General features: G+C 40.5%; 1 protein-coding gene across 6 annotated transcripts in view; it reads left to right on the top strand.

The window, feature by feature from the left end:
* LOC147171791 (CUB and sushi domain-containing protein 3-like) overlaps positions 1-18175 on the top strand; it is a 499351-nt gene that overhangs the window by 68311 nt on the left and 412865 nt on the right. For all 6 annotated transcript variants that reach the window (XR_015095358.1, XM_086078287.1, XM_086078288.1 and 3 more), the window contains exon 3: positions 7797-7909. Coding sequence is in view for 5 of the 6 variants with exons in the window: in XM_086078287.1 (XP_085934413.1) it covers positions 7797-7909 (113 nt within the window). In the remaining variant the exon portion in view is untranslated. The remainder of the gene's footprint in view (positions 1-7796; positions 7910-18175) is intronic.

The following is an 18175-nucleotide window of genomic DNA, read 5'->3' as shown; positions in this document are numbered from 1 at the left end:
AACGATTCCCTTATCGGTTCCGTGTGGGACGATGACGTCACCAAGCGCGCAGCTTTTCCCTGCGCGTCGAGCAACAAACATGGCGCCACGCTAGAAAGTTTAGTGACATTTTATAACAAAAGCCAACAACAATATTTGCAAATTGGATATTTCGTCTAAGGGAGAAAACACTACCATTATGCAAAAGGCTTTGCATATAGCATGCGATGACTGTCTGTCGTGTTTGTGAGCACTCCGGAGGACTCAACCCAGAAGCAGCGCCGGCAATGCAAGTGTCCTCTCCTATCAACACTGCAGGTAGAAACTATATTAGCGCCCGTTTGCCTTTTATCTGAAACGTGCCGTTCGTAACTGCTAATGTTAAAGCCCATATCTCACTAAACGGAGTCTGCTTGCGAGGTAAACGCCGCTACCTGCGAGTGTTGTTTTTTTCATCGGGGTTCATTCAAGGTTGCAAAACGTGCAAAGACGTACAATAAGAACTGTGACTTAAAAGCAACACTCGCTACCTCCACACACTCTGCTCATAGGCAGCTCACGGGAGTCACTCTCCAGTCTACTGGCTGCCTCTGTTTTGACTGACACGGGTCCTAGACGAGGGCTGCACGATATTGGAAAAACATGTGATATTATTGCACTATTTAACATGTCTCTAAAGAAATTATAGTTTAATTATCTAATTAAATAAATAAGCTTTAAATGTGGAATATGAGCAGACTATGTACAGTAATCTGAACTAAACATTGTAATTGAGGCTAATGAAGTACAAACACTTAACAAGTATTATCATAAACATGCGAGGACCAAAAAAAAAAAAAGCATTACTATACTCCTAATTAGTTATTTAATTCAAGCATAACCAAGTGACAACTGTGAATTCCACGTTACAGTAATCATAAAAAACAACACTGCTTAGTAAAATTATTCAAGTTTTTTTGCCAAGAAGACCAGCATGTTCACTTTGGCCAATTTTAAACAAGTATGCTGGCATGTAACTACATTTGCCTGAGGCACGTTAAAAAGTCTCTCGGAGGTTGAGGTGCTTGCAGGTATACAGACTGAGGTACTTTCTGGCAAGCTGGAAGTTTTCTCATAAGGTTGGACGCTCGCAAAACTGTCATTAATGGTTATCGATTTGCTATTTTACAACTTGCCTTCACGTTAGTAGTATTGGGACTCTGACGACGGCTGTGTAGATTGGTTGCGTTTCCTCTTGACGTAGCCACTGTTCTTTGACATCATATTGCAAACGTCCTATTTTTTTTAGGCACAAATAGTTCATTGCTTTCATCCTCGTTCATTTCTTTCTCTCCCGCGTCTGCTATTTATTTTTCCTCCATCCACGGCTGTGGAGTTGCTAACAGGATGCCTGTGGTCCGCTCCAGCCAATAGGAGAGCAGTATCTAGGGAAGTGAGTGGTGATGCGTATATAGGGTCGCATCTGATTGGTCGAACTTGGATAAACGCCAATGTGTGCAACGAAGCATTCAGTACCAATAAAAATAAATAAATAATTGCATGTGCCATCACCGCGATGACGGTATTTTTTTGATACATCGTGTAGCCCTAGTCCCAAACAAAAGTCAAACATTGCAGTGGGGCCAGGAAGTGGGCATAGGGTCTTGTCAAAGTCCATCATCACATGCGCCGCCGGAACAGGGATGGGTGGCGGCCGCAGGACGTCCGCCGTCGGACCAGAAACATGGGGCTGCAGCGGCTCAGGTGAAGAGGCCCGGGCTGCAGCGGCACAGGCGAAGAGGCCAGGGGCTGCAACGGCACAGGCGAAGAGGCCAGGGGCTGCAGCGGCACAGGCAAAGAGGCCAGGGGCTGCATCGGTACAGGTGAGGAGGCTAGGGGCTGCAGCGGCACAGGTGAAGAGGCCAAGCGCAGTCAAGCCAAGCAGCGTCCAGCCAAGGACACCCAAGCCAAGTACAAGCCCCAGCTCAAAGGAGGCGAAATACTAGCAGTCCCCAGCCGCTTTGCCTGTGCCGCTGCAGCACCAAGCCTCAGACTCTTGTCGGCTGCAGCCCCGGGCCGCTTTGCCTGTGCCGCTGCAGCCCCAAGTCACGGATTCTCGTCGGCTGCAGGCCCAAGTTACGGAACCTCGTCTGCAGCAGCCCCAAGTCACGGAACCTCGTCTGCAGCAGCCCCGAGTCACGGAACCTCGTTTGCTTCAGTCCCGAGTTACGGATTCTCGTCCGCTGCAGTCCCAAATCACAGATTCTCGTCTGCTGCAGTCCAAAGTCACGGATTCTAGACCACTGCAGTCCCGATCACGGATTCTCGTCCGCTGCAGTCCCAAATCACAGATTCTCGTCTGCTTCAGTCCCAAGTCAGGGATTCTCATCTGCTGCAGTCCCAAGTCCCCGTCCTGGCTCCACAGCAGCCTCAATTCCCTGTCCCGGCACCGCTGCAGCACCAAGTTTCATCACCGGAGCCCCTGCAGCACAGAGTCTCATCGCCTGAGACGCTGCAGCACCAAGTCTCATCGCCTGAGCTGCTGCAGCACCGACTCTCATCGCCTGAGCCCCTGCAGCACCGAGTCTCATTGCCTGAGCCCCTGCAGCACTGAGTCTCATCGCCTGTGCCCCTGCAGCACCGAGTCTCATCGCCTCAATTGTGACAGACTCTGACCCCTGTTCCTGTTCTGGTGGCATATGACTCACTGCCTTCTTCTGTTCCACGTCCGACAGAGCATGCCATGCGATCGTCTTCTGTTCCTGGTCAGGCGATGCAAATTCCGCGGCTGCCCACTGCTCCTCGTCTGGCGGCGCAATCCCTGCAGCCGTCCTCTGCTCCATATCCAGCGGCGCAAGCCTTGCGGCCGCCATCGCATCCACCATCGCATCCACCGCTGGCGGCGCACGACGCACCGCTTTCTTCTGCTCCTTCTCTGGCGGCGTGCACCCCGCTGCCATCTCCTGGTCCTCGTCTGGTGGCTCACGGACCGCTGCCGCCTTATGCATCTGTGCTCCCATTGGATTAGAGTACAGAGTCCATATTCACAAAAATTAGTAGATTTTTAATGAATAAACAGGGACAAAGATTGACTGGTTGTTGACTTGGTTTTGTCTTGCATGCTTTTTACCTTTTTGTGATGCGATTTTAAGTTTCGTCACAATAGCATTCAACTTTGAATGTATGACAGCACATTTCATCCTTACAGTTTAGTATGGCAAATGCCTGCTTTGTGTTTTTGGTTGCATGCTGTACAGTAGTTTGGACAAAGTGTAATTGTTTACTGCTTGGATCAACCCTGTGAACGGTGCTGTAATTAGAAACTCTATTGAAGCTGTAAATACTCTCTACATTTCACACACACGCACACACAAACGCACACCCCCCCCCCCCCCCACACACACGCGCACACACACACACACACACACACACACACACACACACACACACACACACACACACACACACACACACACACACACACACACACACACACACATTGCAGCTACAATTTATCTGGTTGACTTTTGAGCAGAGGTTTGGTAATACAAGCGCCCCCCCAAATTAGCAAGAGAACATGACAAAGCAAGATAGCAATAATGTGAAGGAGACATTTTGTTTCATGCACAAGTTCTGTTCATGCTACACAAGCTGACTTAGAGGAGTGGAGGGTCGATAGAACATCAGCAAGTGGTGCTGAAGAATGGCCAGCATCACATCTTGTTTACGATGTCGTGAAACTAAATGGATTTGTTTGGACCTACACCTAATTTGAAATGCAGTAATGAAGCAGTCTGTTACAATACACCAGCCTGTTTTCACTCACCATCCACCAATAGGAAGGATTCTAGCATGTGTTTGAATTGTCTCATGACCATGATATTACAGGTGGAAAAATTGCATGCATATTAAATGATGCTGTGTTTAATTAGGCACTTAACAGACACTGACTTGTGGGGCAAGGTATTGACTATTTGAAAGTGATGGCTAATGTGTATAATATATATATAAAGTTATGTGTTAATTTTTTTGACATTTAAAGTTCACCCTCCTCTTTTTCTAATCAGTTAATTACTTGCATAATTTAAAATGAAAAAAATAAGATCCCAATATTTTGACATGAACACATACATATTCTTAATGTGATACGCAAACATTTATTAAATGCTTGTAATTATGTTTATTGCTCAAACATAACCTGTGCTACCTTAAACAGAACCATCCGCTGTCACGCTATATATATATATATATATATATATATATATATATATATATATATATATATATATATATATATATATATATATATATATATCCATCCATCCATCTATCAATTTTCTTAACCGCTTGTCCTCACAAGGGTCGCGGGGGGCGCTGGAGCCTATCACAGCTGGCTTCGGGCAGTAGGCGGGGTACGCTCTGAACAGGTTGCCAACCAATATATATATATATATATATATATATATATATATATATATATACATACAAACCCAATTCCCAAAAAGTTGGGACACTATACAAATTGTGAATAAAAACTGAATGCAATTATGTGTAAGTGTCACATTTTTATATTTTATTCAGAACAGAACATAGAGAACAGGTCAAAAGTTTAAACTGAGAAAATGTATAATTTTAGGGGAAAACTATGTTGATTTTAAATTCCATGGTGTCAACAAATCTCAAAAAAGTTGGGACAAGGCCATTTTCACCACTGTGAGGCATCCCCTCTGCTTACAACAGTCTGCAAACGTCTGGGGATCGAGGAGACAAGTTTCTCATGTTTAGAAATAGGAACGCTGTCCCATTCTTGTCTAACACACGTCTCTCTAAGTGTTCAACTGTCTTGGGCTTTCTTTGTTGCACCTTCCCCTTTACGATGTGCCTAATGTGCTCTATAAGTGAAAGAAGTGGACTGCATGCTGGCAATTTCAATACCCGGATCCTTTTCCTACACAGCCATGATGTAATTGGTGATGCATGTGGTCTGGCATTATCGTGTTGAGAAATGCAAGATCTTCTCTGAAAGTGATGTTGCCTGGATGGGAGCATATGTTGTTCTTGAATCTGAAGATACCTTTCTGCATTGACAATGCCTTTCCAGATGTGGAAGCTGCCCATGCCACACACACACTCATGCGATACCATCACAGATGCAGGCTTCTGAACTGACCGCTGACAACAACTTGGGTTTTCCTTGTCCTCTTTAGTCAGTATGATATAGTGCCCCAGTTTTCCACAAATAACTTCAAATCGTGATTCGTCTGAACACAAAACAGGTTTCCACTTTGTCACACTCCATTTTAAATAACCCCTGGCCCAGAGAAACTCCTGCGCTTCTTGGTCTGCTTTAGAAATGGCTTCTTCTTTGTACTGTAGAGTTTTATCTGGCAACGGCGGCTGGCACGGTGGATTGTGTTCTCCCACAATGTTTTCTGGAAGTATTGCTGAGCCCTTTCTGTGATTTCGTTTACAGTAAGCATTCCTGTTTGCGGTGCAGTGCCGTTTAAGGGCCCGAAGATCATTGGCATCCAGTATGATTTTTCGGTCTTGACCCTTACACACAGAGATTGTTCCATATTCTCTGAATATTTGGATGATGTTATGCACTGTAGATGATGATTACTTCAACCTTTTTGCAATTTTTCGCTGGTAAACACCTTCCTGATATTTCTCCACTATCTTTCTTTGCAACATTGGAGGAATTGGTGATTCTCTACCCATCTTCGCTTCTGAGACACTGTCACTCCGAGAAGCTCTTTTTATACTCCAATTAAGTTGCCAATGGACCTCATTAGTAGTAACTGGTCTTCCAGCTGTTTTTTTTGTGTGTAATTGTGTAAATGCAATTGACTTTTCCAGCCGCTTACTGCTACCTTTTTTTTTGATTTGTTGGCACCATGAAATTTACAATCAACATATTTTTCCCTAAAAGTTATACATGTTCTCAGTTTAAACTTTTAACCTGCCATCTATGTTCTATTCTGAACAAAATATTGAAATTGAAATTTGGCACTTCCACATAATTGCATTCAGTTTTTATTCACAATTTGTATAGTGTCCCAACTTTTTGGGAATTGGGTTTGTATATATATATATATATATAGTTCAGGTTGTACCCCGCCTACTGCCCAAAGCTAGGTGGGATAGGCTCCAATATATATATATATATATATATATATATACACACAGGGTTGGAAGGGCTACTTTTAAAATGTAATCATTACAGTTACAAGTTACCTGCTAAAAAAATTAGTTAGTAATGTAATCCAAGTACCATAATATTAAAGTAATGTAACTGGATTACTATTGGATTACTCCAATATTGAGTATGCTCATGTAGATAAAATAAAAATAAATATCACCGCAATATATATTCTATACAATGTGCCCCTGCTATTTGCGGGTAATAGGGATCCGAGCAGCCTGCAAATAGCAAAAATCCTTGTGTAATTAAAAAGCATGTAGGCTATTGATTGATTGATTGATTGAAGGCCATATGCTGTTTTCGAACTGTCACTGAAAGCAACCACACCCCCAGTTTGATAGATGGATGGATGGATGGATGGATGGATGGATGGATGGATGGATGGATAGATGGATAGATAGATAGATAGATAGATAGATAGATAGATAGATAGATAGATAGATAGATAGATAGATAGATAGATAGATAGATAGATAGATAGATAGATAGATAGATAGATAGATAGTCATCCAATGAGGATGACGATGTGTGACATCAACTGCAAAATGAACTTTTATCCCAGTCACAAGTTTAGCCGTGTATATATTGTGTATGATGTTTAAATAGTGAAATGGTGGGAGGAAGATTTGTTTGGAAGGTGTAACTCACATTATAGTTGTAGGCTAGCGGGCTAGCTAGCAAGAAGCTACAGCGCGTAGCATGCCGCTGAACTCTCAGCTCAAACTTTCGCTCCGAGCAAGTTCCAGTTCCAGTTAAACATTTTTTGCAATCTGATTACATAAAGGCGGTACATGTATTCCGTTACTCCCCAAGCCTATATATATATATATATATATATATATATATATATATATATATTTATACATACACACACACACACATACAGCGCTCAGCATATGAGTACACCCCCTTTTTTTATTAAATATCTCTGTGAACATCTGAACAATTTCCGAAATGTTGACAAAATGTTTTCTGTAGAATGTGTGCTTAGTTCACAGCGTGAAAGTAAGGTTGATAATACAATGTATAATCTTCAGTTTAATCAAATTAACTAATGCAAAAAATGTATGCATCCCACAACAACAAAAAACGACTAAATCTCGTATTTTCTATTACCTTGACTTTTATGGATAGCAACATGTCTGCTAGGCCTGGAATTAACAAGTTGTCAGTTTTTTTTCCGGGGAGGACTTACTTGTGCAAAATGTTCTTTAATAATTGTTAAAAAAAACTACTTTTTTGTGTGTACTTACAAATACATCTTGTTTGCAATCAATGGCCCACATTTGTGAGAGTATTTTGTAGTATAGTATCCCATTAAAAAAAAAATCTTGATTCGGAAATTAAAGTTGTTTTTACAAAATTGTTGGGGTGTACTCATGTATGCTGAGCACTGCACTTTTTTTCTTTTAAGAAAAAACACTGTCTCTTTGTAAAATAAATTATTGGAACTGCACCACTTTGTTTTTACTCTGTGGATGTGCAAAAGGATTTTCAAGGGAACACTGATTTTGTGTGCTTGTTTAATATACTAAACCACCAATATTTCTCTGAGCCTCGCAGAGTATATCTTTTGATTGCATGCATGAGTTGATCATTCTTTTAACATATAATTCTTTTTTTCTACCCATAGGTTAACAGGATTTAGCATCCCTCCACCTGTTACCAGTTCTGGCTCAATTTTTTCACTGAGGCTGACCAGTGACTTTGCAGTAAGTGCTCACGGATTTAAAGCATTCTATGAAGGTAAGAACATTATACATGTCTTCCATTGACAAGCTAGTGTCAGCAAATATGGAATTCTTGTGTAGGAATCACTTCATAAACCAGTCTGTCATTTTGCGGAAATACATCATTTAGCATAAGATATGTGGGTTATGTGATTCCTGGAGGGCTTCCTCTGTTAGTTATAAAACCATTAGGTACTTCAAATAACTAAGTTAATCTCATATTCTACAAATCAACATCCCTCTCCCCTAAAGTCCTGAACTTTTTCTGCCACTCCAGAGGTGCATCTGGAATTGCATGGCAGATGGCAATGGGAATTAGTTGAACTAATGGATGCACCGAGTATGTGGGCTGAAGCCGAGCTGAGTGCAGTGGGGATCTGTCTAAATATGAATTATCCTTCTGTGGCCGTCTCGCCTGACCATTTTCCTGTACACTACATTTTCTGTACCCATTTTCTTGTCCCTTTTTTTTTTTTATTCTTCTGTTGTTGTACCTTTGGTTTGAATATTACAATTTATTTTTTAATGTAATTTCTGACACTTTTATCCTTCTTTCCAGTCATTCCTCCAATATTATTTGCAGCCTAATCTATTATTTTCCATCTCAGACAGGCTGACCTTAGCATTCTCAAAATACAAATTTTGCACTTTTACCCTCTGCTCATTCTCCAGCATGCCCTAGACATGGCCGAAGTATGATCTCTGCTCTCTTCATCTGGCCATTGGTTATTTCCTCCTTTTCCTCCTGCTCTCTATATCTATCTCATTGCTTCGTTCCTTCTCCTGCATATGTTGTTTTTTGGGAAACAAATACATTTGGTGGTGGTAAAGTCGAACCAGAGTACTCAGTTTCTTACATCTATCATGGCTACATAACATCAACAGCATATTTTCAAAGCATTTTCAGTAATATGAAATGAAATGAAAATGTATTCAGTGTTCATTGGTAAAATGAATTAGTAATACATAGATATACGACCGAAATGGTGTAGTCAGAAGCAAAGCTTTCCATTTCTATGCCTACACCTCTTGCCCTACAAAACACAAAACAATACAGATCATTGACATTAATTCAATATTATAAAGTGCCCAGTCACAACAAGTCGCCTCAAGGCGCTCCACAATGGCAAAGCCTAACACAGTTGTTTTTGACATTTGACGGATTTTAGGTTTTTCAAACAGTATGGATCCTCTGAGATTATATTCTTATCTGTGACTTTAAACAATATCTGGATACTTTGTTGTAGCTGTCCATTTTTTTTTGTCTTGTACGTAATCAAACTGTCTTTTTAAATTTTTATGTAATTAACTGAATGCAGAGTGAATTAGTTAAAACATTTTTTAAACTAATGATTCATATAGCTTTCTTTTGCAATTAGAAAATAGCATTTGTATTCGTTTTATATGTGTTTCTCCAAACCTATATATGGGACTACAAGTGAATACTATAGTATTTAAGGAATTTTGGCTTATGAAATATTGTGCCTGATAAAAAAAAAGAAGAAAAAAAATAGTTGACATTTTCATTTTGATGTGGTTTGTATGAGATTTCCAAGACCATTTATTGCCAATTATTACTCCTACTCCAGTGCATTCACAGTGTCAAATTCTTCCTCAATTTTGGTCTTATTTATTTATTTATTTATTTTAGCATTAGTAATTCATTCTCCACTGTATCCATGAGTTGTTTCAAGTGCTTCCTACTACAAAATAATGTTGTGACGTCGGCAAATAAAACACACTTCAATGAAGTGGTGACTAAACATTAATTATTAATATACAAATGATAAAGTAAAGGTCCAAGTACTGATCCCTGTGGCACCCCAAGTTACATTAAGAATCTTTGAATTTCTGCTTTATCAGTTTCTCTTATAAAAATTTAATGTGCATTAGTTTTTATGATATTGATGTTCACACCATCATTGGTATTTGGAGGTTGAATGCAGTCAGCTAGTGATTTCCCAACATTTACAAAGTATTCATGAAATTTGTCGGCTATCAGTTTGTTTTCCCTGATGACAATATCATTGTTTGAAAGAAGTAGCATGGATAATTTCGACTGTTTCCCTGCTTTATAATTTTGTTTAGGACTTTCCAGATTGTTTTGACATTTGTCTTATTATTTTCCAGTTCCATTCTTATATTTACATTCCGCTTCATTTGTTCGATGTTTTAGAAATTCCTTAAATAAGAAATTCTTCTTTGAGTAAACATTTTTTTAATCTCTTTGTCATCCACGGCCTTTCTGTGTATTTCTTTTGTTTCCCCATTTTAGCCCAAGTGGACAATGTTTATCGTATAATTTGGAATAAATGGAAATAAATGATTAATATGATTCATCTATATCTTCATCATACATTTTACTCCAGTCGTTTTAAACAACTTTTTTTTTTATCTTGTTATTTCCAATTAAACTGTTTTTTAAAGGCAACACAAAACAGACAAATGATCAGTTATATCATTTAAGATTAAACCACTGGTTATGCATCCCTTATGGACATTTGTGAATTTATTATAAACGATCAAAGTTATCCAGCTAAAGTCCTATACATTCATATGCCTGAAAATGTGCAATCCTCATGGACAGGACACACTGTTTGAATCATGCATGTAATTTACTCAATTTGACTGTGCGTAGGTGAAGGACAGTCAAGGCCGATGCCAGAGGGAATCTAATTTGTCAAATATGTTGCAATGGAAAAAGTACCAAACCCAAAACATATAATAACGGTTACAAAGCAAGCCCATTGTTGGATTGGGATCTCACAGAGTTGATTTCAACACTTTCATAGTTTATATAGCTCCACACTTCCAGAGTTTAACCAACACTTTTAAAACAGTGAAAATATTTCACACTGGGAGAGAGTACATTTTTAAATCACTAAGGAAAGTTACCTAACGCTACAAGAGTAAACATTTAACTCTTCTTAGACACTAACTAAAAGTTGACGCCTAAAAGTCCTGCCATGACAGGGACTCGATCGGCGCACTCTGGTGCAAGGGGCGGCAACCTTAACCTGTAGGCTATTCAGCCACAAATGTTTTGGACATTATTAATACATTTAACCTCTAACATCGGCCCGTCATGCTATACGAAGGCCTATTAGGGCCACTTATAATAATTTTTTTCTAGAGTGGGGGTGGGTGGGGGTGTGGGATATTCTGAGAAAAAAACTTGCAAATTTGCCTCTTTATAAAGTGCATTTGAGTTTTTTCACGAAATATTACCCCCCAACCCCTCTGGAAAAAACACTATTTATACGTGGCCCTACTACGCCGTCGTAACGCTACAACAAGTTCTCTTTTTATTTATTTATATTTTTTAATAGCTTAGCCTAAAAAAAAGAGTAGATATAATATATATAAAGATTTTTTGTGAGGCTTTGCCTCAATAAACTACTCATTGAAAATAAGGAAGCGCAAAATGTAGTTATGTATCAATGACGGGACCGATGTGACAACAGTTTGCAACTTTAACCCAACATCTCTTTCAAACAGAGCATTTGACTGAAAATTAATTCATGGCCCAAGACTCCTTTTGTCTGTCAGTATTTTCCAGTGATAAACAAGGAGGAAGAGGAAAATGGGTCTGGGCAGGTGGAAGGCGGAGCCAATCTAACACTGTGTGGAAGTTATCTAACTCTCGGTGATCACCTCTGTGAAATAACACATATTATTCTACACACCATTGAACAACAATTAAAATTATTATTGTTTACTATGGGAGTTAAAATGAACTCCCACAAATTTAACTCTGCATTTTTAACTCTCCAAATTTGGCTGTGTATAAGCGGTTAAAAAATGGATGAATGGATGGATGGATGGATGGATGGATGTTTTCTTGCAGCTTTACAAGTGATAGCAATAGGCTATAAAAAAAATGTAAAAACATTTCTGCACCCCCTAATGAAGGTTGTGTATGTAATGAAAATATTTCAAAATGTGTCTACCACTACCTTAGTACCATTTCAACCTCAATATTTCATTTTGCTGTCTGTGGCAATGCAGAGCATCCAGTATGTGTGCCTTGTGATGAAAAAACATGAGCTTAGTCAGTATGCTTTGCCTTTGCCTGGTTGAAAGTCCTGCTCAGTAGTCCGTCAAAGCAGCCCAATTCGAAGCCAGAGCATCAGTCGGCACATGTGGATCCTGTGAGGAAATATGTGCTGCTTGTGTGCACAAACACCAACACTCGGTCAAAAATCCATCTTCTTCAAAGACCTAAAGTGAAATAAATAGCTCATAGTTCACATAACCCACTCATTGCCTGTGCAATGAGGATTAATGCAGGTCCACCTCTCACTCTTTCTCGCACGCACACACGCACGCATGCACGCACACCCTCACACTTACTTAACTTTCTTGTTTGGTGCTCAGTCATACAGACTGGAGTATCTGTAGACCTTTTATGCCGGAACAGTTTCTCTGTGCAACAGTAGTTTTATATACTGCCTCTGAATTTATTTGTATTATGATGAATACTGAACAGGCAGGAAAATATTTGAGAGGGGAGTGAAAGAGAGAAAAATAAAGAAGTACAGGACTATACTTGAAGAAAGATAGACAAACTCAAACAATTTCTGCGGAAATTTTGAATGGGCCTGCTGACTCTTGCAAGGTGGAAAGACGCAATACTTGTAGCAATAGTAGTAGTAGTATAGTAGTAGCAAGTACTTGTAGTAGTAGTAGTAAGTAGTAGTAGTATTAAGTAGTAGTAGTAGTAGTAGTAGTAGTAGTAGTAGTAGTAGTAGTATTAGTAGTACTTGTAGTTTTAGTAATTTTAGTAGTAGTAAAAATGGCCAAGATGGCCGCCGACCCGGGTGGGCGAGGGGGAGAGAGTCCTTGGCGTACCTAATCAATTGGCCAATATGGCCGCCGCCCTGGGCGAGCGGAGTGGTGAGAATCCTTGGTGTACCTAATTAATTGGCCAAGATGGCCACCGCCCTGGGTGGGCGGAGGGGAGAGAATCCTTGGTGTATCTAATTAATTGGCCAAGATGGCCGCCGCCCTGGGTGGACGGAGTGGCGAGAATCCAGGGTGTACCTAATTAATTGACCAGAATCCTGGGCGTACCTAATCATATGTCTAAGATAGTAGTAGTAGTAATAGTATTTGCAATAGTAGTAGTCGTACATAGGCCAAGCCTTGAGTACACCAAGAAAAAAAGGGGGTGAGTTGAGCTCAACAGTGAGAGATGATTGGCTGAGGTAGTTGCTATACAAAAGTGAGAGAACAGGCAGTATAGCTAAAAAAGCACTATTTAAATAGCAGTCCATTCCATTTCATTTAAAATTAATAATAATAATAATGTGTGTCTTTTAAAAAATATATATTTAAAAAAATGTAAATGAGCTGAACAGTTTAAAATTTAAACGATTGAAATCGGTCAAGAAATGTGGAAGTTAACCATAATCAACATAAACTAAAAGTATCTTACTGTCGCTTTAAGAAACATGCACATTCACGCATACACATTGGACTTTAACATGTTGGAGACAGTATTATTAGTAGGACTTGTCTTTTGTAGTACTTTAAGTAGTGTTTCAAATGGCCAAGATGGCCGCCGACCCGGGTGGGTGAGGGGGAGAGAGTCCTTGGCGTACCTAATCAATTGGCCAAGATGGCCGCCACCCTGGGCGAGCGGAGTGGCAAGAATCCTGGGCGTACCTAATTAATTGGCCAAGATGGCCGCCGACCTGGGTGGGCGAGGGGGAGAGAGTCCTTGGCGTACCTAATTAATTGGCCAAGATGGCCGCCGCCCTGGGCGAGCGGAGCTGCGAGAATCCTGTGCGTACCTAATCAATTGGCCAAGATGGCCGCCGCCCTGGGCGAGCGGAGTGGCGAGAATCCTGGGCGTACCTAATCAATTGGCCAAGATGGCCGCCGACCCGGGTGGGCGAGAGTCCTTGGCGTACCTAATCAATTGGCCAAGATGGCCGCCGCCGTGCAGACGTGAGAGACCAGGCAGTATAGCTAAAAAAGCACTATTTAAATAGCAGTCCATTCCATTGCCTTTAAAAAAATAATAATAATGTTGCAGGTTTTTTTTAATGTATTTTTTTTATGTAAATGGGCTGAACAGTTTAAAATTTAAACGATAGAAATCGGTCAAGAAATGTGGAAGTTAACCATAATCAACATAAACTAAACGTATCTTACTGTCCCTTTAAGAAACATGCACATTCACGCACACACATTGGAGTTGAACATGGAGACATCACGCACACACATTCAACACAAATGCATGAGATACGCACACCTCGAACAAAAGCTTCTCACGACTTAACGGTTGAAGATGCAGATTCCAGAAATGGCTCGTTAGAACGGCAAGGGTTTGGGGAAGGCGAGCATGTTCTAATTTTTTTAATCGGATGAAAAATGACCAAATTAGAGCAGGTTGAAAACTTATGATTTATAAAAAATGAAGAGAGAAAGGCGCCGAAATTAACATGGAAAACATAGGCGAAAAAGTCCGACTTCTCCTCGCTTAAAGTGAAAATAAAGGTACTAAATGACACCTTAGCCAAATAAAAGTGGGTTTGTCTTAAAGCAGACCCTTGTGTCTACAAAATGTGTGAATTTGATGTCTAGTGAGCAAAGATTGTGGCCATGGTGACGAGTTGAAGTGAAACTTTTGGAAATAGATTTTTTGGTTCCCGTCGTACGCCCAGGATTCTGGTCAATTAATTAGGTACAACCTGGATTCTCGCCACTCCGCCCACCCAGGGCGGCGGCCATCTTGGCCAATTAATTAGGTACACCAAGGATTCTCTCCCCTCCGCCCACCCAGGGCGGCGGCCATCTTGGCCAATTAATTAGGTACACCAATGATTCTCGCCACTCCGCTCGCCCAGGGCGGCGGCCATCTTGGCCAATTGATTAGGTACGCCAAGGACTCTCTCCCCCTCGCCCACTCGGGTCGCCGGCCATCTTGACCATTTGACTAATTCTAAAATTACTACAACTACAAGTACTACTAAATACTACTACTACTACTACTACTACTACTACTTAATACTACTACTACTTACTACTACTACTACAAGTACTTGCTACTACTACAAGTACTTGCTACTACTATACTACTACTACTATTGCTACAAGTATTGCGTCTTTCCACTTTGCACGAGTCAGCAGGCCCATTCAAAATTTCCGCGGAAATTTTTCTAGTTAGATTACACATTTTTCAGTTTTACTTAAATAAGGGTGATGCAAAAATGAGTATACCCCTCAACAAAAATGACTAAATGTAGTACTTTGTATGGCCTCAATGATTTTTTATCACAGCACAGCTTCTCGGCATGAAATGAACAAGATGACAACATTTTGTTGCATCAATCTTTTTCCATTCTTCAAGAATGGCCTCTTTTAGAGACTGAATGCTGGATGGAGAGTGATGCTCAACTTTTCTCTTTAGAATTCCCCATAGCTGTTCAATTGGGTTCAGATCAGGAAACATACTTGGCCACTGAATCACTTTTACCCGGTTCTTCTTCAGAAATCCAACAGTGGCCTTAGATGTGTGCTTAGGATCATTATCATGTTGGAAAAGTGCACCAAGGGCACTGAGTGATGGCAGCATTTTTTCTTTCAGTATTGAGCAATACAGCTGTGAATTCATGATGCCATCAATGAAATGCAGCTCCCAGACACCAGCAGTACTCATGCAACCCCACATGAGGACACTACCACCACCATGTTTCACTGTAGGCACCATGCATTTTCCCTTCTATTCCTCACCTCTGTGACGCCATACAGTTTTGAAAACCATCAGTTCAAAAAAACTTTTTCTTGGTCTCATCACTCCAGAGTACAGAGTCCCAGTAGTCTTCATCTTTGTCAGCATGGGCCCTGGCAAACTCTAGGCACAATTTTTTTGTGGCTGGGCTTTAGGAGAGGCTTCCTCCGTGGACGGCACCCATGCAAGCCATTCCTCTGCAGTGTATGCCATATTTTGTCATGGGAAATAGTCACCCCAGTTTGGCTTTCTATTTCCTTAGATAACTGCAGCGAACTTACATGTCGATTTTCTTCCACCCTTCTGATCAAAAGACGCTGCTGTTGAGTTGTTAACATCCGTGGACGACCTGGATGTCTCTGTGAGATGGTTGCAGTTCCATCTTTTTTACATTTTTGTACCACTTTTGCTACAGTATTCTGACTGATAAGTAAAGCTTTGCTGATTTTCTTGTAGCCTTCAACTTTGCTGTGTAAATAAATTATTTTCTTTCTCAGATCTTGTGATATTTCTCTTCCATGTGGTGCCATTGCTAACAGCATAAAATGGGAAACTGTTTTCCTTAAGTAACACCCCATTTATAGTCAACTGTCTGCTTGACACCTGTCTAATGAATTATGAGACTCAACTAGATGTATCTAGTCTAAAATTTTGGCTTTTTGGGCTTTGCTCCAGAGAGGGGTGTACTAATTTTTGCATCACCCTAATTTGAGTAAAACTGAAAATTTTGTTCTCTAATTTATATTATTAACTTTACTTTCATGTTATAAGTCAAACAGATGTTATATAAATTTAGTCTGGTCATCATTTTGGAAATTTTTATGTCTTCATTGACATATTGTTTAAAGTTTAATTTTATGAATGGGGTGTACTCATTTATATATATATATATATATATATATATATATATATATATATATATATATATATATATATATATATATATATATATATACACAAACCCAATTCCCAAAAAGTTGGGAAACTATACAAATTGTGAATAAAAACTCAATGCAATTATGTGGAAGTGCCAAATTCCAATATTTTGTTCAGAATAGAACATAGATGACAGATTAAAAGTTTAAACTGAGAAAATGTATAACTTTTAGGGAAAAATATGTTGATTGTTTGAAATTTTATGGTGCCAACAAATCTCAAAAAAGTTGGGACAGGTAGCAATAAGAGGCTGGAAAAGTCAATTGCACTTACACAATTACATAAAAAAAAACAGCTGGAAGACCAGTTACCACTAATGAGGTCCATTGGCAACTTGATTGGAGATATAAAAAGAGCTTCTCGGAGTGGCAGTGCCTTTCAGAAGCGAAGATGGGTAGAGAATCACCAATTCCTCCAATGTTGCGCAGAAAGATAGTGGATAAATATCAGAAAGGTGTTTACCAGCGAAAAATGGCAAAAAGGTTGAAGTAATCATCATCTACAGTGCATAACATCATCCAAAGATTCAGAGAATATGGAACAATCTCTGTGTGTAAGGGTCAAGGCCGAAAAATCATACTGGATGCCCATGATCTTCGGGCCCTTAAATGGCACTGCACCGCAAACAGGAATGCTTACTGTAAGGGAAATCACAGAAAGGGCTCGGCAATACTCCAGAAAACATTGTGGGTGAACACAATCCACCGTGCCAGCCGCCATTGCCAGATAAAACTCTACAGTACAAAGAAGAAGCCATTTCTAAAGCAGACCAAGAAGCGCAAGCGTTTCTTTGGGCCAGGGGTTATTTAAAATTGAGTGTGGCAAAGTGGAAACCTGCTTTGTGGTCAGACGAATCACGATTCAAAGTTCTTTGTGGAAAACTGGGGCGCAATATCATACTGACTAAAGAGGACAAGGACAACCCAAGTTGTTATCAGCACTCAGTTTATAAGCCTGCATCTGTGATTGTATAGGGTTGCATGAGTGCGTGTGGAATGGGCAGCTTCCACATCTGGAAAGGCATTGTCAATGCAGAAAGGTATATTCAGATTCAAGAACAACATAATGCCAGACCACATGCAGCACTAATTACAACATCATGGCTGCGTAGGAAAAGGATCCGGTTATTGAAATGGCCAGCCTGCAGTCCACTTCTTTAACTTATAGAGCACATTTGGCGCATCATAAAGGGGAAGGTGCAACAAAGAAAGCCCAAGACAGTTGAACAGTTAGAGAGACGTGTGTTAGACAAGAATGGGACAGCATTCCTGCGTCCCGAGGGAGACCAGCAGTTGAACCAGCTCACGTCACGACGGGATGCTCGGAGGATGGAGCAGGTACGGGTTGACGCACGGGAATTGCGCACTGCCAAAGTCCAAACTGTGGTCGCTGGATGACACACGGGGTCAAGGAAAAATTAGTCGGCGACTTTGTGCCACCGAGGTGGGACGAAACACAAAAGAAAGAAAAAAATGAAGAGCAAAAAGTCGGGGGGTTTGGAGCACGGCGGCGGTTTGGTGCGATCGCCAAGTCTGAGACACTTGGTTGTTCAGGGAACAGAGCTGCCACGTGGTTGCAAAACGTGGCATGGCACTAAGGGAGTCCTTT

Source organism: Leptonotus elevatus, chromosome 6, assembly GCF_054856555.1.
Source record: "Leptonotus elevatus isolate MCC_2025b chromosome 6, RoL_Lele_1.0, whole genome shotgun sequence".
Lineage (NCBI taxonomy): Eukaryota > Metazoa > Chordata > Actinopteri > Syngnathiformes > Syngnathidae > Leptonotus > Leptonotus elevatus.
Note: the sequence above shows the minus strand (reverse complement) of the source record. Positions and strands in the feature narration are given on the sequence as shown.